Below are 26,331 nucleotides of genomic sequence, written 5' to 3'. Positions count from 1 at the left end.
CGCCTGGAGCAGGGGAGCAGCCTCTGCAGGGTGACAGGTTTCAGAGTAGCAGCTGTATTAGTCTGTATCTGCAAAAAGAACAGAATTACTTGTGGCACCTTAGAGACTAACCAATTTATTTGAGCATAAGCTTTCGTGGGCTACAGCTCACTTCATCGGATGCATGCAGTGGAAAATACAGTAGGAAGATTTTATATACACAGAGAACATGAAACAATGGGTGTTACCATACACACTGTAACGAGAGTGATTAGTTAAGGTGAGCTATTACCAGCAGGAGAGAAAAAAAACCTTTTGGAGTGATAATCAAGATGGGCCATTTCCAGCACTTGACAAGAATGTGTGAGGAACAGTAGGGGTGGGGGGGTGGGGAGGGGAATAAACATGAGGAAATAGTTTTACTTTGTGTAATGACACATCCACTCCCAGTCTTTATTCAAGCCTAAGTTAATTGTATCCAGTTTGCAAATTAATTCCAATTCAGCAGTCTCTCTTTGGAGTCTGTTTTTGAATTTTTTTTATTCTAATATTACGACTTTTAGGTCTGTAATTGAGTGACCAGAGAGATTGAAGTGTTCGCCTACTGGTTTTTGTATGTTATAATTATTAACCCTCCTAACGCAGAGATTGAAAATTACAAATGCATGTTATGGTAATGATGACATTGCTGGTTCTCCTAGATAAATGGAACAGTAACAATGCTCAGTCCCATTGCTGCAAAGAGGGGGCTTCTATTGGAGACATGGTGCAATGAAAATGGGCATGGTACAGTAGATAGCGTGATGTTTTCTCATAACCATTTTCTGATAGTAAAAGGAACACAGACTCTGACTAATATTTTTCCTTTGCCCCGGGTGTGAACTCCTGACAATTATTATCAGATTACCCTGACAATTCTGTGGAGCAAGCTCATACCTGGGTGAATATAACAAACTGGCTGGCCTTAGGGAACTAACACTTTACCTCCTCAACAAAATACCTAGAGAGATGCCCTATTCTTTTTGGACTAGTCCCTTGAAAGTGAAGTCTGATGCTACCAAATAAAGCTGCCCATCGGAACAGTGCACATTAAACTTTCAAAGTAGAATTATTGCAGCTTTAAGACTTAATTTTATGAATGATAAAGGCACCTTTATATTATGGCTGTTGTTATTCAAAGATTTGTGCTTAGATGAGAAGAAAATGTAGATAGGAAACAACATTTGAAAGTAAAAATCCAACATTTATGTTACATTATGTATCCACTCATGAGGAATTAGTACTTTCATGCTAATGTGTTGCCCCTTTTGGCCCAAGAGGTAAGGGGCTGACAGGTTTATTTCTATTAGAAGAAGAAATTGATGGGACAGTTCATGTATATTCTTTGTGCAGTCCTGTTTATTTAAAGTTCTGTTTCCCTAACACGGTAGAAAAAAACAGCGGCAGGCAGTTTCCTTGCTCAGAAATCCCCAAACCTGCCTCTTCAGTGACTTCTGTGCCCAAGAAGCTCTGTCTCTCTGCTTCTTCTCATTTTGCCAACTCACAGTTTGCCATCCAATCTCCCAGCCTACTGCTTTTGCAACCAGTCCCAGGGAAGACCCTCAAATTATACAGTTTAGCCCTATTTTGCCAAGCAGCCCAGTGCCTTGGGCAGTAGCTTCCTATTTTTTCAGCTAACACTATATGTATGTATGTTAATATGTGTATATATATCTCTCATTTAATTGTTCCTTCCATTTAGCCTGAAAGATGGGTGCTGAGCACCCCATTGACTTCAATCAGGTCTGTGAATGTCTGTAGATCAAAGACCTGCATGATGGCAGCCATTAACACTTTCCAGCATAACCTATGAAATCCAAAAGTAGCTAGTAGCTCAGCAAGGAATGAATTGGTCCCTATCCCAGAAACAGGTATGTTGTAGTACGCACAAGTGGCAGAGTCATTTGACATTCATTCCTGAAACAATACCTGGTGTATTTCTGTGTCCCTGAAAACAAATAGCAGCTCCTGTTTCAAAGAACAGCTCAGCAGAGCATATATCCCTATATGAAAGGGAACTCATATGCAATGCTTTTAAGCTTGATTTACCACAGGGTTACTCCAGTTTTAGATCAATGTAACTCCACTGATTTACATGGGCATAAAACCACAGCGATGAAGTTGAGAGCCCAAGCTTTTATATGCATGTAATATTAAGGGTCTGGTTGAAGATGACAAAAGCCAAGGAATAGGACAAGGTTTCTTCCCCTGGTAGCTGCCAACCCAAGTACGAATGTACCAGAATACAGCAATAGACAAATTATTTTGGTGCCTCAAATTTTGGGTGTCCAACTTGAGACACCTGAACGAGTCTTGATTATCAGAGGGTTAATACTCAGCATTTCATGAAAATCAGTCCCCTGGAAGCTGGGCAGCCAAAAATTGGACACACACCAAATCATTGGTCACTTCTAAAAATCTTGGTGATAGAGTTTAAGCTAAAAAATTATCCCTGCCCCAAGTATTGCTGGGCTAGTCAAACACTGGATGATATTACTGATGATGATAGGCCATATTTTGCCATATTTAAGCACAACCAGAATAATATTTCAAGGCCTGATCCTGCAAACACTTATGCACATGAATGACTCTACTGACTTGAGTGGTCCTCTTGAGCTCAAGACTGCCTTTGCCCCACTGCGCCACCTACTGGGAGCTGCCCTAGATAAGCGCTGACCGGCTGGATCCTGCACCCCACACCTTGTCCTGCACCCCAACCCCCTACCCCAGCCTGGAGCCCCCTCCCGCACACAAACTCCCTCCCAGAATTTACACCCTGCCCTCCCTCCTGCACCCCAACCTCCTGCACCAGGCTCAGCCCAGAGCCCCCTCCCACACTCGGAACCCCTCGGCCCCAGCCCAGAACCTGCACCCCCTCCCGCACCGCCACCCCCTGCCCCAGCCTAGTGAAAGTGAGGACTGGGGAGAGCAAGCGACGCAGGGAGGGGGGATGAAGTGAGTGGGGCAGGTCCTTGGAGAAGAGGCAAGGGTGTTTGGGTTTGTGTGATTAGACAGTTGGCAATCCTATCAGTACAGGAGCTGAGAAAGGCTCAGATATGCTCAGTGAGATCTTCAAAGAGTGTAGCTGAAAAAAACTGAAGTCCCTACTGAGCATGTGTGAAATGTAATTTTGCAAAGGCTTAGATTAGAATTTAGCTGGTTTGGTGGATTTCCATGAGGATAGCAAACAGCTCATCCCTGGCACAAAGCATCCCCCTCCTGCCAAATTTCAAGTCCCCGCTGAAAAGCGTCGGAGCACGAGAGCTGTTCAAAGAAAAGGTTGCCAGAATTTTTCAACATGGCCAAAACACCGTGTTTTCCCCCAGTCTGAATCGTTTTGGCTGAAATTCATCCCAAGGCAGAAACCTGACAAAGGAAATTTCAGCCCAAACCATTAGAATTTAGCAAAGTTATAAGCAACTGAAAAGGGGGTCTTCTAATACAAAGTGTTGGGCAAGCTTAATAATAGGGAGCGTTGTCTGCCCTGCCTACAATTTGTAAATTCAAAACCAGTAGTTCCAATGTAGAGCATTAGCAGCCTGCAAGATTTCACTTGAAACAAGAAAGAAAGAAAGAAAGAAAGAAAGAAAGAAAGAAAGAAAGAAAGAAAGAAAGAAAGAAAGAAAGAAAGAGGGGCTGTAAGAATGTATATGAAAAGAGCAATCTATATTCCCTGAACTACAGGCAAAGTATTTTGTTTTGCTGTATTTTTAACAAAGGCAACTTCACAGATGATAAAATTTACCTTGTGCAGAGAGCCTGGAGAAAGCCTATGCACCATTTAGGTTCTACTTAACGCATAAGTGCGTAAGTGGTGCATGAGCTCTGTGCTGGCCCTCCATGCAGTGCTGAATTTCACCCGCAATGAGAACTGTAATGCTGAATTCTCTCTCCAGATTTCCGAGTGGTAGCCGTGTTAGTCTGTATCAGCAAAAACAATGAGGAGTCCTTGTGGCATCTTAGAGACTAACAAATTTATTTTGGCATATTATAAATTTGGCACTAATAAATTTGTTAGTCTCTAAGGTGCCACAAGGACACCTCGTTGTTCTCGCTCCAGAGTGAACTTTAGGGTTAAGCTGGAAATCTCCACAAGCAGAGGTGTGTAATAGATATGCTGATGGCGGAGTATTATTTATATTGTTGTTAGCATGGGAGATCATAATCAATAAAACAACATTTGAGCTCTCATTGTTACCTTTATGGTTTAACAAGTTCTCTCATATGTCCCTGTAGTTAAAAATATCACTCTTAGAAATACCATGAAAAGCTCTCTCTGGTGGTATGAACAGGACATTTTTACCTTCCCTCTTTTGTACCTTTTTTCCTATTTATAACAATAAATAAATAAATAAATAAATAAATCAGTATTTTGCGATGGAATGCAATTTATTGCAGTTGCTAATCAATCCTGTGTGCAAACTGGAGCCCTTTCCCACTGAGGTCAGTAGCTTATTGCTACAAATGGGAGCAAGGTCAAGCCTTTGGGCCAGAGCCTCAGATGGTGTAAATCACTGTAGCTATGCAGATTTACACCCACTGAGGATCAGGCCCCTTGACTGAACTGTAGATGTGTTTTCCCAAATAAGCCAGCAGAAGAAGTTTTGTCCCATTTTTTATACATATACTCAGCTTTGTGAAAAGGAAACAAACACCACATTTAAACTAGAGGCAAGTACTTCTGCCCTGGGCAAACCAGGTAGGAAGTCTGAGGTCTGTTTTTCAGATCCCTACAAATTCAGATGGGGATTCCTTTCTTACACAGTGTGACAAAGTTCCTCCTCTACCTTGGTGGGTCTTGTGCTTATTGGAGGATTTGCTCACCTTGGAGCTTCACAGCAGCCCTCAGTTTGGTCGTTTTCGTGAACCCAAGAGTAAAGGTCAACTCCTCCTGTGTCTGACCAGAAGTTGGGAGGTTTGGGGGGAACCCGGGCCCACCCTCTACTCTGGGTTCCAACCCAGGGCCCTGTGGAAGGCAGCTGTCTAGAGAGCCTCCTGGAACAGCTGTGCAACAGCTACAACTCCCTGAGCTACTTCCCCAGGTCCTCCTCCCAACACCTTCTTTATCCTCACCACAGGATCTTCCTCCTGGTGTCTGATAATGCTTGTACTCTTCAGTCCTACAACAGTCCGTGTTCTCATTCTCAGCTCCTAGCGCCTCTTGCTCCCAGCTCCTTACACGCGCACCACAAACTAAAGTGAGCTCCTTTTTAAACCCAGGTGCCCTGATTAGCCTGCCTTAATTGATTCTAGCAGCTTCTTGATTAGAACACCTGCAGCCAATCAGCCTGTCTGTCTTAATTGTCTCCAGAAGGTTCCTGATTGTTCTGGAACCTTCCCTGTTACCTTACCCGGGGAAAAGGGACCTACTTAACCTGGGGCTAATATATCTGCCTTCTATTATTCTCCTGTAGCCACCTGCCACAACCCTGTCACAACAGATAAAATCAGCCAAAGAAAAGACAAAAGAAACTGGAGAATTCAGCAATGCCCCCAAACTGCATCTTGAACAAAAAAGATGGAGAAATTCATTTAAAAAACCCAAAGACCCTGTGTTTCTGTCAAAACATTACCAATTTGGAAAAGCAGATGTGTTGAATAAACCTCTACAGCAGGAATTTCCAAAGCACCTGTGCCTCTGGCACTTGGAGCAAAGTGCTTCATCCTGGTCTCCATGCTAAAGCAAACAGACCTCCCACACAGTATCATTTTATGTCTCCAGTATCTGCAGTGCTGGAGCAATTAAATGGTGGGACGGTGCCAGCATTCAGAGCTTTTCCTGAACCTTGTGGAAGATAGTTGTGAAATAGATCATGATGCATCACCCCTGCATCCCCCGCATACAATCCTGCATTTCAGTTTGTCATCAGGAAATATTCTCTAAACCGACACTATACTCCCACTTTATGTTTTATACAATCTCTCTATATTTCTTGTATGTCAGCATCCTTCACCAAACACTCCGGAATCCATTTGGTATGTGCAGACTCCTCGGTTAACTAACAACAGAAACCCTCTACTTCTGGTTCTTCCCTTTCCTTCTGAAGGCCATTACTTTCCTCAAAAGAGAGAAACACCCACTCTAGCTCTCTGCCTGACCAGTCTAGTCAGTAACAGCACATGCTTATTGCCGAAATATGAAGGAAAGCTGATGCAGCATCCATACCTGCCAACGTCTTGGGGGAGCATGGATTCCTTTGTGTCACGACTTATCATCAGAAAATGTGAGAGTCCTTTGTATTGCCCTCAAGCTATGAGGAATCCTGGCATCAAGTCTGTGGGCCAAATTCAGCACTCTGGAACATGTGCACATCTCTCATTGAAGACAGCAGGAGTGGTTGTGCACATCCCATGGCAGAATTTGGTCTTGTGTTTGTTTTTGCAATATTTGCATGGTACTGTAATACCCACAATACTTGCACTGCTAGCTTCTCTACATGCCTGAAGCTTGCATGAGTTGAGGGTATGTCTTCAATGCACAGTTAACCCAGGTCATTGTCTTCCGTGTCTAAGCACCCAAGTTAAACTAGCCCAGGTTTGAGTGTTCCCACAGCAAAGACCCTACTCACCAGGGCTGGCTCCAGGCACCAGCCAAGGAAGCATGTGCCTGGGGCGGCCCCCATGAAGGGGCGGCATTTCGGCCAATCTTGGGGCGACACTTCGGCGGCTCTCCAGCCCCTCCCTTTTTTTTTTTTTTTTTTTTGCTTCTGCAGTCCTGGCGGCAGTTTTGGGTTTTTTGTGTGTGTGTTTTGGGCGGCAAAAAAGCTCGAGCCGGCCCTGCTACTCACACTACTGTGTCCTCACTATTTCTGCACTCACCTATGTGTGGCTGGAGGCATATCCCACAGTTCTTTGGGCTGAGATGTTCTAGGATTCTTGCCCAGTCAATTGTGGAAGAACTTGTCTCTCCTTCAGGGGGTGGGAGAACTATGGGGAGGCACCAGACCATCAGAGTTGAATGAATTTATACCCCAGTCAGGTAAGGTAGCCTGGGCTTAAAGCACCTGCACACATAGTCAGAGATTTTTCCTGCATGAATGACGGATTTGGACTAAAATCCAGGTGACAGCCTGGGTTAACTGTGCAGTGAGGACATACTCTGAGGTCTGTGAGGTCAGTACTGCAGTCCTTACTCATGCAAAACTCCCACTGACTTCAGTGGGAGTGAAGACAGCAAAATGGAATCAAGATCAAGCCAAATGTAAAGTTTCAGACTTCAGCTGTTTTTACTATAGCCCTGACTAAACAAGCATGATTAGAACCTTTGACTGGGAAAATTCTTTCATCGGGTCACCAGAGCTCAAAAGAAGCTGAAAGGATTTTACTGAAACGCCCAGAAACGGATCTCACGATCAGGCAGAAAATGTCACTGAGCGGTGAGTTATTCAAACAGTGGGGTGGGACTGTGAACACATGGGGGCAATAATGTACCATGAGCAGGAATGGGAAGAAACGGAACAGAAGAAAACTGGGATCAAAGAAAAAAACCATCCTCGCAGTGAGATTGCGGAACAAAATATTTGGTGGAAACCTCCCCCCTTAAGTTATTTAAGATCAGACTGAACAAAGCAAACCTGTAAATGGGGCTACACGTACTATGCAGAGGTAGATGCTCTATCCAGCTCCTTAATTGCAGCAGCAGAGAAGCTGGGCTGAGAGCTAGACTGCTCCTAGCACCATTCCCTTCACTGGGGTGCTTATGCCCACAGCACTGGGAGCTGGCGTCTACAGTCATAGGCCTCTCGCCTGCACTGAATCAGAGAACACTGACTGTGCTATGTGAGAAAGGAGAGAGAGGGTCAAGAACTAGAGCTGTGCGGGAGGACTTGGAGAAGCGAGTAGCGTGATGAATTGCCCCTGAGTATCTGGATTGGTCTCGTTTCAGGGGCCCTGTCTGTTGGTTTTACAATAAAATACTTGTGATTTGTCCCAGTTTTGAGAGATTCAGCACACCTGGCTACCTGAAAGAAACTGGTGAAATGGATGGCGGATTGAATCAGCACATACACATCTCAAGGACATCCCCCTGCAAGCCCCTGACTTGATGGCACTCTGCCTCCCAGTGATTCCCCCTCCACATGACTCCTCAAGCAATTACACAGAGTGAAACTGACCTAGTGGGGGAGGAAATGGGAGGAAGGGAATTTGCTTCCCTTGGCTCTGGACAGGGAAGAGTAGGCATTTTTCTCTCTCTTGTCCTCCTATGCACCTTTCCCCTATGTCCATGAAGACTGTCCCCTGTGAATTTCCCCACCCTGGAGGAGGTTTTGTTTTTTTCACTAAAACCATCTAGAGGGAAAGCAGGAGAGATGACTGACTGATAGTGAAGGAAGGTGGGAGCAGATTTGGGGGCATAAGGAAAGCAGCAACAGAGTAATGGGGAAGAAAAGAGAGGGAAGGAGGTTCCTGGGGCAGTCAAGAGAGACGGAGCGAGACATGGAGGGGGTGTAGGGAAAGAGTAAAAGTAGGGAGGAGGGAGAAAACAGTGCAAAGAAGGGGAAGGAGGAGATAGGTTTGAGGAAAGAAAAAATGACAGACAAAAAGGGGTAAGACATTTTAAAGGGGGAAGTGGCTGGAAAAGATGTAAAAGGTTAAGAAGGGAGAGGAAAATCAGTGACAGACACAATGTGCTAATTACGTGACATTATTAAATAGAAGGTTGAAAGCAAAATGCTAATGCAGGTTCACAGTCTTGCCAGGCCCCTTGAAGTCAAGGGGAGTTTTCCAATTGACTTTCAGGGGACAGGACTTCACGCCCAGTGCTGAAGACATCAGTAGGGTGAACCGGTTCAACCCTGCCAGGCACCACTTTCTCTGCTAAAATCTTAGAAACTTCTGAACAGCAATTCCATATCTGCCTCCCTTTGGAATGTACCACATTACAGCAGAGGACAGGGCAGGGCAGGGCAATTTTTAATTTCCAGGGGAGGATCCTCCCACTGAATTTCCCCACAAACACAGAGGATTTATTCTCCCCACTTACAAATGATCAGTCAAGCCACTACAGCAGCTGCCAGCCCTCACCCTCCCTCTCCCCCCAAACCTGAGATCTTGCACTAACCCCAGCAAAGACCAAAGCAGGGGTGGAGGGAGAGAATTATGTTAATTAACATTGAAGGCAAGTGTTTTTTGGCAGGCATAAAATAAGGGGGGAGGAATTAGCAAGAGGACCCAGGGCTCAGGATGTCTGACAACTACTAGTTCCCAGTAACCAAAGTCACATGGGGCTAAAGAGGGCTCCTGCTGGAAAGGGGTAGACCTCCTTCCACCTCTAAAATCGTGTGTGACTAAACAGCCAGGGCCAGCACCTCAGCTGGTGTACATTGGTGTCGCTTTATTGGAAAAAAAATCAACATAGCAACACTGATCTCCAACAGCTGAAGAACTGGCCTTCGCTATTTTGCTAGTTCTGGGGGGGGGAAATGATGAATTGCAGAACTACCAATTTAGTGTTAGTCATTTGGTGAAACAGGAAGGAAGCAGGAAACCCTTGTGAATACTAAGTTCTCAAAGCCCAGTTTGCAAAGAAAACTAGATCTTTATGGGTCAAGCTGGTGCTGCACTTCTCCCCTGCCTCTCCACCTGCTGGGTACCTCACCACAATTAGCATTTGCTAATTTAGCAGCAACCTTTCCACAGCATGAATTGCTTAGTTGCAGGATAGTTCAGTGGACTCCCTTAAAAAAAAAGAGGAAGTCATACACTTGCTCAATGGGAGAGGCTCAACTGCGCTCAACAGGTTCAGTTCACAGTGACCCTGCCCGGCTTCCTGCTATTCACATGTGTTACTTCCCTTTTGTGGTAACGGCCTGTGGCCCTCAGCCAGAAACCATTATTAATTTCAGAAGTGGCCTGACAACAAACCCACAGTGAAACGAGAGGAAGTGGTGGAGAGGCCATCTGTCGGCTTCAGCAGAACAGTAGGAATATAGCTATGCTGCTTCTATAAGGAAAGCAGATTAATAATCCACAAAGAGGAAACTGCCTAAAATTATCCACAGACCATATTAAAAAAAAAAAAAGTCACTTGAGCTGCAGCTGGACAGGAAATTGCTAGAGCTGCTTGCAAATCTCCACTTTGAACAGCACAGTATGGGGAATGCCAAGAGCGGAAAACGTTCAAAACTGGATTAGCACAAGCCAAATTTAACCACAACCCACTTCTACTTTCACAGTTTAGGCACTCAATCTAGGTCACTACTACAAGAGACACCAACTTTTTTTTTTTTTCTTCTGTGTTGTGTTTGTTTTTCATTTCACACACTTGCCGTTCCTAAAGTTACAGGAAACACCTTTTGGTTGCCAGGAATTCTAAAGCAACCCAGTCCGCAGCGTATGCTGGAGAATCAGCCAGTCCTGACTTGACAACATGCAGACTTATACATTTCACCCTATTACCATCCTTGCTATTTAAATGAACTAGAACAAACAGGAAGTTACAGTCTGAAGCGTTACCCTGGCTAAAATCTAACCTGTTCCTTCTGCACAGACAGAATTGTTTCAGTGCAGCTAAAGAAGAAACTGGGTGTCCCAGGCATTGTTAACTATATCTAGAACCTGCACTGTTCCAGCACAGGTCAGCAGTGACTGACAGTCATTTACTCTCTGTGGACTGCCTAAGGGTCTCAGTGACATGAGTTGGTAGTTCCAAACCCATTATTAGTGGATAAGTAACCACGCCACAGAAAACACAGATCTTTTGGCATGCTCAGCAGAAAGGCAAAAATTATTCAATCAGCATAGAAACCAACTATTCCGCCCATCCCTAGAAGTAGCCCTGCCATAACAGGGTAGCAGTACATTGATAGGGCAGTGTGGGGGAAGTCTGAGTTGTTTCTATGTATGCTCTGTCTTTTCTGTGATTAAGCAGAGGCTATAGAAATCCATCCTCCCTGCCAGGCTAAGATGATAGGGCTATCTGTGCAGTAACTATTAATTTAGATTACGGTGGGCCAAAGCAGGGATCAGGACTCTATTGTGCAAGGGCTGTACAAACATGTTGTTAAGAGACATGCCCTCCTTAAAAATATTCCAATGTATATGCAATTCATCACTAGGAGAGAAATAAACCACTCAGATTCTCAATAGCCAAAAATAGTAATTTATTAATAATTTAAAAATGTACATTCTTATAATAAATTCCAGCTTAAACCTTTTACACCATGAATTAGGCTCTCCCTCATTGGCAATCATATGCAAGTTCACCTTGCGTACGCACAAGTACACATGCTCACATGTACTTCCAGTTCTATAAAAAAAAAAAAAAAGACAAAATATTGCATTTGAGGTGAAGCTCCCTGAAGAGTTTGTACAGAGATAAAGCACTGTTTAGCGTATCTGAAATGTTTCTGAAGACAAATCTCTTCCAAGACGATCTATTTACAAAGGTTTTTTTAAAAAAGTGAGAAACAGCAGTACAAGGGGGAGAGGGGGGACTTACAAGGAAAATAAAAATAAAAAAGGAAGAGACTCCACTGATTCCCAGAATGTGAATAGCAAATTTCTGACCATAGCCATTGTCTCTCAAGTTTGCCTCAGCTCAATTGAACAATAAAACCAAGCATGCTGCAAATGTATTCTTTGCAAGGGGGCAGGGGGACAGAAAAATAATTCATGAAGAGCACAAAAATGTAGCAGTCCTTTGGGTTGATTTCTTTTCTATAGGCGAAAGTTACAAAATAAAAACATTGCCCATGGATTTAAGATTAAATATTTACACTGATCAAATAGCACACTACAGAACTGGCAGCAAACAAGTACTCCAAATACACAGAGCTGAAACCTCTCTCTTTGGCTCCTCTAAATGAAAAAAGAACCAGTCTTCACTGAAGACAACAATCTATGTTACAGATCCCAAAGCAAAGAAGGAAGGAGGAAATTCCCAGTCGCTAGAGAACACGTGCTCAGAATGCCCAATCTCCCCCTACTGTTGGAGGTCCTCAGTTCCAAGCCCCTGGCCAGGCGGTGTGCTGCCTGCCTTGGGGCTGTTCCTTCTGGGAGACCTCGGCAAGTTCCCTTGTAACCTTTTCCAGCGTGCACTGGTAGGGGACACGAGAGAGCAAAGCTCCATCTCCTTCCTGCTGCCAGAGGGAAACCACTGAGGAATGATCACAGGATTCAGACCTGGTGGGGAGGCCACAGGGGAGCGCTCACGTGGACTGCCGGGAATCCACTTGGAAGACGTTCTGGTTGGAGGGAGTGGTAAAGTAGAGCTGCTGGCCGGGCACGCGATTGTCGCAGGGGCTGCTGAGCCCCAGGGTCCGCTCGAAGTCCAGCAGCTGGCCCATGAAGTTGAAGTTGGGCGAGATGTTGGATTTCTTCAACTTGACAATGTCGTAGGCTTCATTCATGGACAGGTTGAGCTTTTGCATGAGGTATGCGACGGTCACGGTGACCGAGCGGCTGATCCCTGCTAAGCAGTGCACCAGGACTCCGCAGTTCTTCCCCCGAGCTTCATCTGCACACACAGAGACAGGGAACACAAGACAGAAGAGATGCTCATGATCCAGCTGTGACACAGGAGAAATGGGGGAGGCTGATTCAGATCTCACTTATTTACCAGTGTGAATCAAGGTCAACGGAGACCGTTACACGAGTGCAAAACCGAAGTGAGATCAGAATCGGACCCTGAGCTCAGCACTGCATGGAAATCAGAAGGCTGATGCGACTTCACAGGGGCACAGAGGAAACATGCTGTGACCCAGCCCGGACTTTTTATTTTTATTTTCAGAAGATGCTATTTGCACTGAATGCTGGCCCAAAGAAAACCCATCTCCCTGTGCACATTTCCCCCAGCATGTGAAAACTAGAAACCTCGCCGTGTGCCACTGAATGCTTTTCACAGACCAGCAGGCTGCAAAGATCTATTAAATTATTCTCCAACTCTTGTGCTGCTAACAATGGAGGTATTCAGGCATTTGAAAAGAATGAGGGAAGTCACAGGGGACAGCCCATTAGGAGGAACAGGATGTCAACGTTGCTGGAAAATGGGTTCCTTTGTAAAAGGAAATGCATTACAATGCCTGGAGATTAGTTTCTTCGCGGCTTCCAGCCCACATTTCTTCTTGCTGGGCTCAGATTACCTACATACTTCACTAGCACCGGTATCTCTCCACCGGATCACAACACAACACACAATATGCCCATCCATAACCCTCTCTTCCCCGACTCAAATAAGAAAAGCAATCAACTCAGAGGAGATCAGAAATCCCCATGGTGGTTCAGCGAGAAAAGCAATATCAATCTGAATCAGTAACATGAAAGAGTTTTGAGGTGTGTGTACTATCTACCTAGAGTGATGTGTGTGAAGTGACTTTATCTTGCACCCTGGATTTTAGGCAGAACTCCTCACAATTTACATTTGGGAAACTGATGAACAAAATTATTTAAAGGAGTTCTAGTTTAAGCGCTAAATCTGAAAGGAATACAATTATTTAGAGGAGATTTACCTTAAAAGACACTATACCTCTGGAAGGGATACCATTATTTACAGGCTATATAGCTAAGTATACCACTATAAATCTGAAATTACTTTTAATTGCAATTCTCTCTTGGAAACAAAAAAAAATTTTAAAACATCACCTCTGTTTTTAAGACTAAGAACTAGATAAACAATAATAAAACTACTCATAATAAATTCACTAGTTGCGGACTCTCTCTATTCCCCAAATTTAGCACACTGGGATACATCGTTATGGGATGATCCCATATCAGCTCGACATACAAATAAACATATTTGCAACCTGTGAATACAGTTGCTAATTCAAAAGGACTTGTCGCCTAAATCTAGAAAAACAAATTCTATCCGCCCTTTTAATTTCAATCAGTTTTGAAAGCCGAACATCGCGCCTCGGCTACGTGAGACATGCGGCTGACAAATACGAAAGATTAAGGGTTTAAACTCGGCAAATGATAAACATCTGGTGGTCCTTTAGCGGTCATAATTCATTAGGGCTCACCTATGAAAGAGATGGCCTCGGGAAAGAACTGAGACAAGTTTTGACTCCAGTGGTCGGAGATGGGGATCTGCTTGTATTTAAACTCTCCGGCATTCTCAAAGAGATTAGGCAGATTGGGGGTCACATTCAAGATGTATTTAATGCCAAACTCTTCTAAAACGTCCAGATTGGTGGAGTCCTTAGCGCAGCCCAAGTAGAGGTAGGGTAAAATCTTGACCGGTAAGGAAGGCTGGTTGTTGGACAGAGGACTGCCATCTGAGTCAGTGGCACTATTGGGATCTCGGTCCGTGTCAGATTCGATGTCGGAAGAGGAATCGGAGCTGATTCGCAGGCCCCCTAACCCCAGGACTGGCACAGGAGAGCTGCTGCTGCATGAACTGTCTAGGTTAGTTTCACAGTGCAGGGCGAATTCGGTCTGGAACTTGCTGAAGCCACCTGGGGAGGAAAGCACAGCACACATGCAATCTGAGATGCGGCGGCGAGTTGCTAGAGACCCTCTGCCGAGACAGACTCTGTATCCCCCCGAAGCCACACACGGAGAGAGGGGCACAAATGAAGGCACGTGAGGCGGCGAGGTTTGGGGAAACCGCGCTGGTGCCAGCGGGGGACAGGAATCCAGTGCACAGCAGGGCTCAATGCATTTCCCTCCTGCTGGGGCTCGCCACACAAATGGATAGCAGCGCATTCCTTCGGCCACAACCCTTCCTTTCCGCACGGACCGCCAACGGGTTAGCACCGTCCGCTCTGCCCCGGGCCCCGCTAGCTCCCCACCCTGGTGCCTTCCTTACCCCCCTTACCCCCCCCCCCCCGTTTGTGGCTTGCAGGGATTTGCACCCAGGTGGGCAGGCGCGAGGCAGCGTGTCCCCACATGGCTCCTGCACGCTTCGGATTCAACGCCATGGAGGGTCATAAGCCCACAGAAGCTCGAGGCATGTGCGCGGCCCGGCTACAGCTGAAATGCCGCAGGCGACAGACAAAGAACAAAACCCACCCAGCGCCAGGTCCTAGTGGGGCGCCCCCCCCCCCCGAGCCGCGGAACTGAGGCCGGTCCCAGGCGGGTCGGTGTAACCCCTCACCTTCCAGGTAAAACGCTTTGCAGCCTTCATCTTTCAGCCGCTTGAGCAGCAAGCCCAGCACCGACTCCCCGCCCGTGTTCTCGTTCCACTCGCTGCTGTTCTCGTCGTACAGCACCACGGTGTCGGTCCCGCAGCGCCGGGCAAACGTCTCCCGGTCCTGGTCGCTGGCGGAGAAGAGGGCGCGCAGGGGCAGGTTGCCCTTCTGCAGCCGCCTCAGCATGATGCCGGGCAGGGCCACGCTGATGGCCGACTCGATGTGGGACGACTCGTACAACTCCTGCGAGCGACAGTCCATGAGCAGCAGCCGGCCGTTGCCCAGCTCCAGCTGCTCGTTCAGCCAAGCCACCGTTTTGCTGACAGCCATCTCGGACACGAAGGGAACGGGCCTGAACGTATCTAGCATGAGGAAAGGCTGGGGGCGAGCGGCGTGCGGCTTATAAACTGCCCGCTCGCTGAGGCATAAGGCTGAAAACCTAAACTGAACTCCGGCCCCCCAGGAAAATGACTCACCCCCTCCACACACCCCCCTCGGGCTGCCTCCCCTGCACGGACAGCGATCGATGTGCGGGGAGGGTACCAACGCGCTGACTCCCCAGTGCGGTTGTTTGCCGCACGCCCGGACTGCCTCGCTTTTTCTCAATGAGTCCCTGAATGAACCTGTCTAATCGCCGGCCCAGTCCAGCCGCTCGGGCTCTTGCTCCTCCCTGAGTGAATGAAATCCAATTAACGGGCCACTGACTTGCCCTCCTTTCGCTGAGCACAAAAATACTGTACCGGCCCCAGCTCTTGTGTGATCCCTCTCCCTCTGCCCCCCTTGTGTGCGCCTCGTCAGCCCCGACTCCCCCCCCCCACTCGCCCCCCTGCTTCTCACAACGTGATATCCCCTCCTCCTCCGCTCCGTCCCCTTGATGTGATCAATGTCCCTTTGAATCAGCCCCGCACGCCCCCAGCGCCAGGCAGCTCCTCAATGGATACAAACACGGAACGTCTCAATGGATACATTCTCTCGCCCAGCCAATGAGGGCGCGCGGAAGGGGCTGTTGCCGTGGAGACGGACCGGCTAGAACAGGTTGTGTTGATGAATTGTTAATGAGTTTGTCATTCACAAAAACGGAAAGGAATTTCCGCTCCGGATAAGCTGAGTGCAAACAAGCAGCAACAGCAGCTCAGCGGGAGGAAGGAGAAAGAGGCGGTGGAGGAGTGGGGGCAGGTGAGGGGGGAGACGCAGCCACCAGGGCCGTGCTGCTGAGGCTCATGTTTCCTTCTGGTAAAGTTCACACATAGCAGCAGAGCGATTACACAACAAATGGTGCAATTGTATGAGGAACAAGAGGGACCTTCTCCCTCTCCGAATTGTCTCCTCAAAAGCCTGATCTTGGTAGGAACGGGTTTGGCCGCTGTATCTCCCACAACTCCTCTGGGTTGATTTTAGCCTGGCTTTTAATTACAACTTTTTTTTTTAAAGCCCTCTTTCCGGCCGGCGGGGCAAGTGTTGTATTTGTCCTTGATTGCTCTTTGCAGTGGTGAAGCGTACCGCTCTAATCTAATCATTCCCTACGCAAACCGGGCTCTCGCTAGACTGGGAAACAGAGCTCGAACGCCGCTATCACTTTAAGAATAAACATACGGTCGCTTGCAAAGGGTTTTACATTGTTTGTGCGGATGACCTCAAACAGGCTCCCGAGACAAAGCAGCCTGCTATAAGAAAATTCGGGGTTTGTTCTCCCCTCCAGGCAAGCAACGCTAATTGTCCAGGTGCCCGTTTTAAATAGGGCTAGGCGTGGGCCAGAGTTAATGTGTGTTTTAGAAAGTCATGTGGCATTTGCCTTGGTGTCCGCTTGTAGGTTTATTGTCCATTGTTCTGAAAGCCTGACATCAAAGAGTCCTCTATAGCAGAGGGATCCTTTCCTCGTTACTCATTTCTGTAGTACAAAGCCCCCGCGGGCCTGAGGACGCCTGGCCAGAGGGGATAGCCCGGCTCCTAGGCCCATGACATAGTTCCCGTGCCAAGCTGTAGCTGTTCCATTGACAAAAAAAAAAAAAAAAAAAAGGAGGCGAAATGCATTACAGAAGCAAAGGCCTCCCACCGTGTCTGTGTTTAAAAGGGGGGGGGGAGGGGGAGAGCCGATCGGCAGCCGCAGCGAGCCCCATGCAGCCATTGGCTTCGGGAGCTGAAATCGTGACAGAGCGGAGCCCACTCAGCTCTGCCGCTCATCACCTCCCACGGGGGACCGCCACCGCCTCTGCGCTGGGAGCCGCTGCACAAGCGACCTTCCCTAGCGCAGCAGCCAGCGGGGCTCCGGCCTGGAGACAAAAGGGAGCGTGCGGAGCTCCGAGCCGGCCGCGGCATTCCCTGGCAGGGGCCCTTCCTGCGTGCACAGGGGCTGAGCGCCCTGGGCAGGAGCGGGCCCTGCTGGAGGAGAGCTGCCACTGAGCGCGGCTCGGCCGAGCTGGGGGTGGGGAGGACAATGTAGCGGCGCAGACAGCGCCGCCTTCAGCGCTGGGCTCTCCGCTCCTCGCAGTTCAGCAGGTCCCGCTCCGCAGGTCTGGCACAGAGGAAGGGCCCAGGTGGTGTAAAACCCCCCAGGTAGGGCCGTGGCTTTGACAGTGAGCTGCTTGGCGTTTTGAAAAGCACAATTCACAAGCCTGACCTGACCTCTGATCCTGTTGCTAGCAGCTGGCTCGGTGCAAAACCGGTTCTAAAAGGCTCACCTCATTTAGCTTACCACTGCTGGGCCGGAGCCACATTTATATCCGAGACATCAGGAGGCTCCACAGACAGCCAGGGCTATGCAATAATTAGATTGTCCATTCCCTGGGGCGTCCTGGAGCAGTGCCTCTCAACCTTTCCAGACTACTGTACTCCTTTCATAAGTCTGATTTGTCTTGCAGTACCCTCAAGTTTCACTTAAAAACTATTTGCTTACAAAAGTAAACATAAAAATACAATAGTTTCACCACACTATTACTGAAAAATTGCATCCTTTCTAATTTCTACCATATAATTATAAATAAATCAATTGGAATATAAATATTGTACTTACATTTCAGTGTCTAGTATGTAGAGCAGTATAAACAAGTCTGTATGGAATTGTAGTTTGTACTGACTTTGCTAGTGTTTTTTATGTAGCCTGTTGTAAAAAAGTAGGCAAATTTCGAGGTGAGTTGATGTGCCCCCTGGAAGACCTCTGCAAACTCCCAGGGTACACTTACTCCTCGTTGAGAACCACTGTCCTAGACACTCCTGTTACATGAATATTCCCATGTATTCTGCTCAAAAACCTACATTAGGAAGAACATTAAAACTGCAATGTTAAGTCACTAAAAATTCATGAACTGCCAAAATGAAGGTTATACATAGTATAACAGTATAATTAATGATGGCAAAGGTCCCATAGGTGACATTGAGCCAACAGCACACAAGGGAGTGATGTGGCCAGCATCACATCCAACCACCTTTGATTGTCCTGACCTGGTGGATCAGAGACCTATTTTGCAGCGGGGTGAACTGGAGTTGGCCTTTCAGCAGGAGATCAAGTGGAGACTCCAACTCAGGGTTGTAGTCAAGTGCCTTAACCATTCAGTCACATACAAACTATTTTCATAGTATCCTGCTTCACTACCTATTTTGGAGGCTTAAAAGTGGGGTTTCAGTAATTCCTAGACTTTGTGCTGTCTCTCAGCACTGTTCAGCCTGAATAACAAAGGGCTCACTATTTTAACTGTGGTCCTACATTAGTCACATATGTGCAGCACAGCTCTTTCTTTTACAATGTTATTATAAAGTGTTATCATTGTTAAACTTTGCACACACAAACTACAATTTAATGCCCATTATGTGGGCAAATCAAAACAGATTTTTACAGGAACAGTGAACTTTGTTCTCCCCACCACATTTCAACTTTCCGCTGTCGCCCACTTCAGTGCTACAGAATTTTTTAAAACTCCTAGGTTTTTTTCCATAAGGGGGAAAAAGGGTTTTCCCCTATTTCCCACATTCTCAAACATCTTTGAACTGTTTTTGTTCAAATTTTACAAAAACGTGCTCTCAATTTGGACACAAGGCCAGGAAAATTTCAGCTCTCAAGGTGAAAATTATTTAAAGGATAAGCAACTGAAAACAGGGTACCAGAATGGAAACTCCTAGGTAACCTTAACTGTAGTTACCCCTAGAACTCCAGCTGTATTAGTAGATTTACCTTGCAACAGCTTTGAATAGTTCTGGATACCTATTTTTTAAATAATCAGCTATATTTTCTGTTTTAACCTCCTTCCCAACAAGAGCTGCAGTCTGAAGAATGTGAGGGCTTATCTTTATTAGAAAAATTAGGTCATGTTAGACTAGGAACTGAAGGAGTCATGTTAACATGATGTAAAACATGATTTAAAAGTCAATATAGAGCAGAACAAGTTGGTTTTAGCATTGTGACAAACCATGGCCAGTTTCTTCTTCTTTTGTATGGGGAACTTGAAAAATAACATTAAAGGTCAACCTTCAAGTTTGTCATCTACTCTATGGCTTGTGGGAGCATGGAATGAATCAAGGCCACCCTCTGGAGGATCTTAGTGGGCAGCTGTTCACTTGATGTTCCATGGTTTGGGTGTCTTCTTCACATCCACATATCAGGCTGTCTTTGTGTAGTAGATAATTACAATACCAGTTTGAGGTTTTGATACAGTTCACTGTGATCCATATCGCATGGTGAAGCCAGATGGTTGGTCTGTAGGATCTGTAACCAGATGTTGATTCTTGACCGTTCTGTTTTCCCACAGCCTCCACCACTTTTCTATTGGTGACAGTCCTGAGGTTTTGAGAGTTTTGGCATCTAGCTAGAAAAGGTTCTTGGCTTTTAGGTAGCATCTTGGGGGCGGGGGGTGGAAGGGGAGGGGAGGAGAGGGGTGAGGTCTATGAGATCTTCATAGATGAGCAAGTCTGGGTTAATTTCTTCATGGCTGTATTCTCGTATAGTGCTGATTGTCTTCAAAAGGATGATGGAAAGGTATGTGTGAGTTCAGGGAGCCAGACTGCTATGCTGACTTCAACACTCCTGTGACAATTCTGATAGCAGTGTTCAACTGCACTACTATGAGAATTTTGTAGATGCACTACCTGCCTATATTAGTGCACAGTGTTCAGCTGCTGAGAAAACAAGGGCCAAAGTAGCTGTCCACAAGGTGTAAAGAGCTGATCCTCATTAGTTTCTGGCTTATATTATTCCTAGCCTTTATCTTGGCAGTGTTCTCTGTCAGATCTTGGCAGTATGTGAAGCTATGATCCAGAATCACTCAGAGATATTTCAAATGGCTAGCTGATATGACATTAAACCCAGCTTGTCCGTGTCTACACTGACTGCTAAGTTATGTTTAACATCACATTAGTTAACATGATTCTTCAAGATTATGTTCTAACACAACCATATTTTCCAGTGAAGACAAGCCTTGGGAGAAACACCAGAATATTTCATAGTTATGGAAAAAATAAATATTTCTTAATACTGGGCCTGATTCTGCTCTTAGTTACACCATTGTGAACAACAATTAACTCCTCTGAAGTCAATGCAGTTTCAATTGTGTAAACCCCATGTAAGTGATAAAAGAATGAAGATGCTTGTTTTGAATATTAATTTGTTACTTTATAGTCTTATGATAAATATATCTTTACCTTTCTGATAAAGTTTCCTGGGAACATTTTTTGGAAGAAAAAAATATTCAGATCATCATCATTTTCTGTGCCATTTTAATGGCAGCGATTTAAATTAAAATCTTAGTCATTCAATAGTTTAACTGAATGTTATGCAGCCCTATCAACCCTAATGAAGTACTTGCCTGATACTAATGAAATAATACTACTACTTAAGACGTAGAGATTCTCCTTGTCATAGCCACTAACTTCAAAATGCTTAACAAAGGTGAAGCAGCATTATTATTGCCAGATATGATTGAAATTTTACAAACAAACAATGAGACCCAAACCAAAGAAGATGGTGAAAAGTAATATGAAGTACCTTCATTCTAAGAAGTGGGTATGTATTTTCTAAGTAAAGTTGGGCCCACAGATTTTGCATGTCACAATGCCATGATATTGTGTTGCCAAGTGTCATGGTTCCTCACACTCCAGTTCGGAGGGAGGCCACTCTGCCTCACTATTGGCAGTTTGCAAGTAACAGTCTTATCCGGGAAAGTTCCAACCTCGTGGGTGGGGTGAATCACAACAGTCTTTGGCCCACGGTCGCCTGGCTGGGACAGACAGTAATTAACAGCCTATAATTAGCAATCTATCAGGGAGCTCTGGCCCTCTGGGCAGGGCAGAGCCACAAACAGTCTTTAATCACAGCCCCCTGGCTGAGGCAAAGAGCTATAAACAATCTGTAGAGGAATTCTGGCCCTCTGGGCAGGGCAGAGTACAAGCAACACACGGGCCTTCTGCCTAGGGATGCATAGGCCACTACCCCGGGGTGGGGTTGGCAGCAGGTAGGTAGGGGAGCCCAGGCCCACCCTACTCCACCAGGTCCCAGCCCAGGGCCCTAACAGTGGCAGATGGGTCCATCACTGGGTCAGTGGGGATCCTCCTGAAACACAGACTCACCCTCAGGCATCAGAACTGGACTAGAGTCTGGTCCCTTTGGGCTACTTCCTACCAGAGTCAGGGTGTAGTGCCCCATGGTCCAGAGATCCTCCATCTCCTCAGGGTACTCAGCTCCATCAGGTCTTAGGGGTCCTCATCTGTCTCCCCTGATGGCAAGTTGTCAGTCCACTCTGGGGCTGGGCCAGGTTCTTGCAGAGTCATCTGCTCCCTAGAAGAGACATCCACGAAGAGACTCTCCCATGGCCCAGCAGCAACTGAGCTCCAGGGCTATCCTTTTCTACTTCCTGTCCTCTCTGGTACTTCCAGTGAGGGGTCCGAGGTGGATTTGGCTCTGTCCACCCACGCGAGTGTAGTGGTCCCTCACACTCCAGTTCCAAGGGAGGCCACTCCACCTCACTACACCAAGTCATCACATGGTGAGGTTTGCACCGGTGAGACAGGGAGCCGAGCCTTGCGTCCCTGGAACGTGGGTGTTTTGAGAAAACTGAAGACACCATGGAAAGCCAGTTTGGCCTGGCACAGAGGGCACCAGGAGCAGAGGTCCCTGAATGAAGCAAACCCGCCCCCCCACACACACACAAGGAGCCTGGGACTTAAAACCCTCCTGAGAGCTGGAACAATTTGGAGATCACAGCGGACCCACATGACCTGTGCACACAGGACAGAACTCCCGTCCACCCTTCCCCGTCTTCTTCTTATGTTACACCCAGGCCTGGCCAGCTTCAGGTAGTGCATGTGTGAGTATGAAAGTGGGTTAGGGCTTGGGACACTACTGCTTTCTTTCTTCCTCTGAGTGACGTGGGAAGCACCCATCACTCTCCGCTGTTATTTTATTATTTTATCAATAAAGCTTTAAAATTTAGACACTTGGTGTGTTACGTCATCTCCTCCCTTAACAATTGTGTGGCCTCAGACTGATCACCTGATGCTTCAGGCAGATTGGTAACAGAAATCTGTCACAAGAGTTGTGATGCAAGTTGAAAATGCTGTGCCATGTGAGACTTAAGCAAGTGGATAGCCAGCAGCAGCTTTTTGGTAGGCGACCAGAACCTCTCCCCAGCACACCCTAAACCTGACTAATCATGCTCAGAGAATTAAAACAAATTGGCAAAATGCAGTTCAGGGTGGTTTGTGGGGAAGGGGATACAGGCAGTAAAGGGTCATGTTATACCTGTCAACTGCTGGCTGCACACTGGGTCAGACTTAGCCCAGTGTGCAGCCCCATGTGATGGCTGTCTGCACAGACCAACAACTGAGTCTCAGCTGGAAGCCGCTCTTTGCATACCCTATATGTTACATAACCTTCTTGAAGGAAAGTGGTAAGAACTGCCATGCCTGTTAGCCATCCCACACTCATCCAGGTCTAACATTTACAGTCAGTCACAGACATACCTGGGCTTCGGATCCTGCAAAGATTAGAGCTGTGCCCACCCCTAACCCCTGATTTGGAGTGAAATTCTCCCTTGCACTGGGGCCCAGCATAAGTCATATGCACCACATGCATCATATTTTGATTGCTTGAGTTCCGCAGACCTTATGCATATTCTGTGCTTAGGGGTGAATTTCACACTCCAGTCCAGAGGACCCCTGTAAAATCCTTCGAACATTTAAGTGGCACTTAAGGCCTGAGCTTTTCAAAAATCATTTAGGGGTAAGGTGACCAGATGTCCCGATTTTATAGGGACGGTCCCGATTTTGGGGTCTTTTTCTTATATAGGCTCCTATTACCCCCCATCCCCATCCCGATTTTTCACACTTACTGTCTGGTCACCCTATTTAGGGGATTTAGATGCATGATTCTTGTTCATTTCAATGTAAGTTGTGTGTCTAAATTCCTTAGGCAGCACTGAAAGTCTCAACCTAGATTTTAAGTGGATAAAGGAATTAAGAGAATAAAAGTGAAAAATATGTTTCAGACATAGGAGCATAGGATGTGCCCGAGAAAGCTAGACAATTTGTCTATGAAGCCCAGTATTTTGTGAGTACCAACTCAAATTGGTTAGTATAGGGTACTTAAAGCAGAATGAAAATGCTCCATAAAGCATTTTACTTGAGTTACGTACACCAATAACAATTTAGGGAAATGACACATAACTGATTATCTAATGTCCAATTATGTAGCACATCTTAAATAATAATTCCTGAAGTCAGAGAAATAACACATCAAATTAGTCCATTTAGGAAATCCTTTTTACTCAAGTGCTTTCCTTGAAACTGGGAATTGCTTTATGACCTATGTACTTTTTTAATTGTGCCACATAATAATGGAATGTAGTTAGCAACGACTTAGGAGTGGTGCTTTAAACATACTTGCCGGGTACAGTTGCCATCATAAGAGCGGGAAAAAAAAGTAATTGTAATCACAAATCACAAATTGCATCCGATGAAGTGAGCTGTAGCTCACGAAAGCTTATGCTCAAATAAATTTGTTAGTCTCTAAGGTGCCACAAGTCCTCCTTTTCTTTTTGCGGATATAGACTAACAGGGCTGCTACTCTGAAACCTGTAATTGTAATCAGTACACACATCTGAAACTGCCTGGAGGGAAGGGCAAAGACCAGGAGTTTGGGAAGTGAGACATGGGGGAGGGGACGAGAGCTTTGTGCATAAAGTAAAGGACAGCACAGCACGTAGGCATTTAGGAGACTGGATCCTCTATTCTCCCTTGCAAAGAACAGGATTACACAAAGTGGGTTATATTTTATAATATCACAAGCAGCCAATAAACATACTAAATAGCAGGAAGTTTATTGGCAGCAAGTCACAAACAATTCACGGTGTCTCATCTCTCCGTGAGTGGAATTCACCCTGTGTAGAAGGGTAGTATGAGATTTAAGCTCAAATGTGGTTCAAGTGATATGCTGGCACTCTGCACAGTGGTGAATTTTCACCTATTGTGCATGGGCGGTGGGTAAAACTCCCCTTGTGGGAGGTGAGCTCCTTGTCCTGCTTCTTTGGCCCACAGCCCCGCCCACACTCCACCCCTGCTCTGTCCCAGGCCCCGCCTGCACCCACCGCTGACTCACCACTCACCTCTTCACCCCTGCCCCGAGATCCCCCCTCCGCTCACCTCTCCCACCTGCCTGCTGCTCGCCTCCTCACCACCCCATGCCAGACCCTTTCCCCACCAACCATGATTTGAGGACTTCAATAAGCTCAGACATAGGTGAGAGGTTTATTGCAGGAGTGGGTGGGTGAGATTCTGTGGCCTGCATTGTCCAGGAGGTCTGACTAGACGATCATAATGGTCCCTTCTGACCTTCATATCTATGTATCTATGAGACCCCCACAACCACCTGCTGTGCAGCTGGCTCACCGCTCGCCTCCTCACCCTGCTGCTGCCCCCCTCCCCCAGTGCTACCCTCTCCCCTTTTCACCTTAAAGCACTAATAACATTCCCCAAGGGAACTGAACCGGCAACAGGTATCGCTCAATTGCCAGATAGATTCTCCTCTGTGTGGCAGGGAGTTCGGTGTATGCTGTATAGAGAGAGACAAAAAACCAGGCTACCTGCACCAACCTGAAGCCTAATCTCTCCTTTTGAAAAGTGCTTGTCATTGACAGCCTGCCTTAAGGCAGCAGTTTAATCACCTTTCTTACACAGCATTCCCTGCTAGATTCGTTTACTTAAACTGGGTTTGAATAAAACAGCTATATCAAGAAATAAACTCACTGGCTATGTCAGCTCCTCCTTGAGCCAGGTTAGCAGTTACTACTTCTGGGTACACAGAATAACTGAAGGGTTGTCCTTTGGAAACTGTTTTTAACCCCAATAACACACATTTTCCTACAATGTGAATAGAAAAGGAGTACTTGTGGCACCTTAGAGACTAACCAATTTATTTGAGCATGAGCTTTCGTGAGCTATAGCTCACTTCATCGGATGCATACCGTGGAAACTGCAACAGACTTTATATACACACAGAGATCATGAAACAATACCTCCTCCCACCCCACTGTCCTGCTGGTAATAGCTTATCTAAAGTGATCATCAAGTTGGGCCATTTCCAGCACAAATCCAGGTTTTCTCACCCTCCACCCCCCCACACACAAACTCACTCTCCTGCCGGTAATAGCCCATCCAAAGTGACAACTCTCTACACAATGTGCATGATAATCAAGGTGGGCCATGTCCAGCACAAATCCAGGCTTTCTCACCCCTCCCTGCCCTTTTTTTCCGGGGGATACACACAGTGAGGTGTGTGGTGTGTGTGTGTGTGTGTGTGTCCCAGAAAAAAAAAAGAGGGGGGGGTAAGAAAGCCTGGATTTCTGCTGGATATGGCCCACCTTGATTACCATGCACATTGTAGGGAGAGTGGTCACTTTGGATGAGCTATTACCAGCAGGAGAGTGAGTTTGTGTGTGGGGGGATGGAGGGTGAGAAAACCTGGATTTGTGCTGGAAATGGCCCAACTTGATGATCACTTTAGATAAGCTATTACCAGCAGGACAGTGGGGTGGGAGGAGGTATTGTTTCATGTTCTCTGTGTGTATATAAAGTCTGCTGCAGTTTCCACGGTATGCATCCGATGAAGTGAGCTGTAGCTCACGAAAGCTCATGCTCAAATAAATTGGTTAGTCTCTAAGGTGCCACAAGTACTCCTTTTCTTTTTGCGAATACAGACTAACACGGCTGTTACTCTGAAACCTGTTACAATGTGAATGTGGCTGAATGTGGCCGAAGGCTTCCTGGG

General features: G+C 46.4%; 1 protein-coding gene across 1 annotated transcript; it reads right to left on the bottom strand.

Annotated features, from left to right (window-relative positions):
* Positions 1-11,096: 11,096 nt before the first annotated feature.
* DUSP6 (dual specificity phosphatase 6) lies at positions 11,097-15,563 on the bottom strand. Its single transcript, XM_073327581.1, has 3 exons — positions 15,053-15,563; positions 13,977-14,411; positions 11,097-12,475 (listed from the first exon to the last, which is right to left on the bottom strand). Exons 1-3 carry the CDS (start codon positions 15,453-15,455, stop codon positions 12,168-12,170), a joined length of 1,146 nt encoding a protein of 381 aa, XP_073183682.1. The 5' UTR covers positions 15,456-15,563; the 3' UTR covers positions 11,097-12,167.
* Positions 15,564-26,331: the final 10,768 nt, after the last annotated feature.

This window comes from Lepidochelys kempii, chromosome 1, assembly GCF_965140285.1.
Source record: "Lepidochelys kempii isolate rLepKem1 chromosome 1, rLepKem1.hap1, whole genome shotgun sequence".
Classification (NCBI taxonomy): Eukaryota; Metazoa; Chordata; order Testudines; family Cheloniidae; genus Lepidochelys; species Lepidochelys kempii.
Note: the sequence above shows the minus strand (reverse complement) of the source record. Positions and strands in the feature narration are given on the sequence as shown.

What these genes read in the sequence shown, in the direction of transcription:
- DUSP6 (XM_073327581.1), bottom strand. Translation starts at nt 15,455, where the DNA reads ATGCTAGATACGTTCAGGCCCGTTCCCTTCGTGTCCGAGATGGCTGTC. An exon ending in CAAAGCGTTTTACCTGGAAG is followed by an intron (nt 14,412 to 15,052) that starts GTGAGGGGTTAC and finishes TTTCCTCCCCAG; the next exon opens with GTGGCTTCAGCAAGTTCCAG. An exon ending in CGAGGCCATCTCTTTCATAG is followed by an intron (nt 12,476 to 13,976) that starts GTGAGCCCTAAT and finishes CTGTGTGTGCAG; the next exon opens with ATGAAGCTCGGGGGAAGAAC.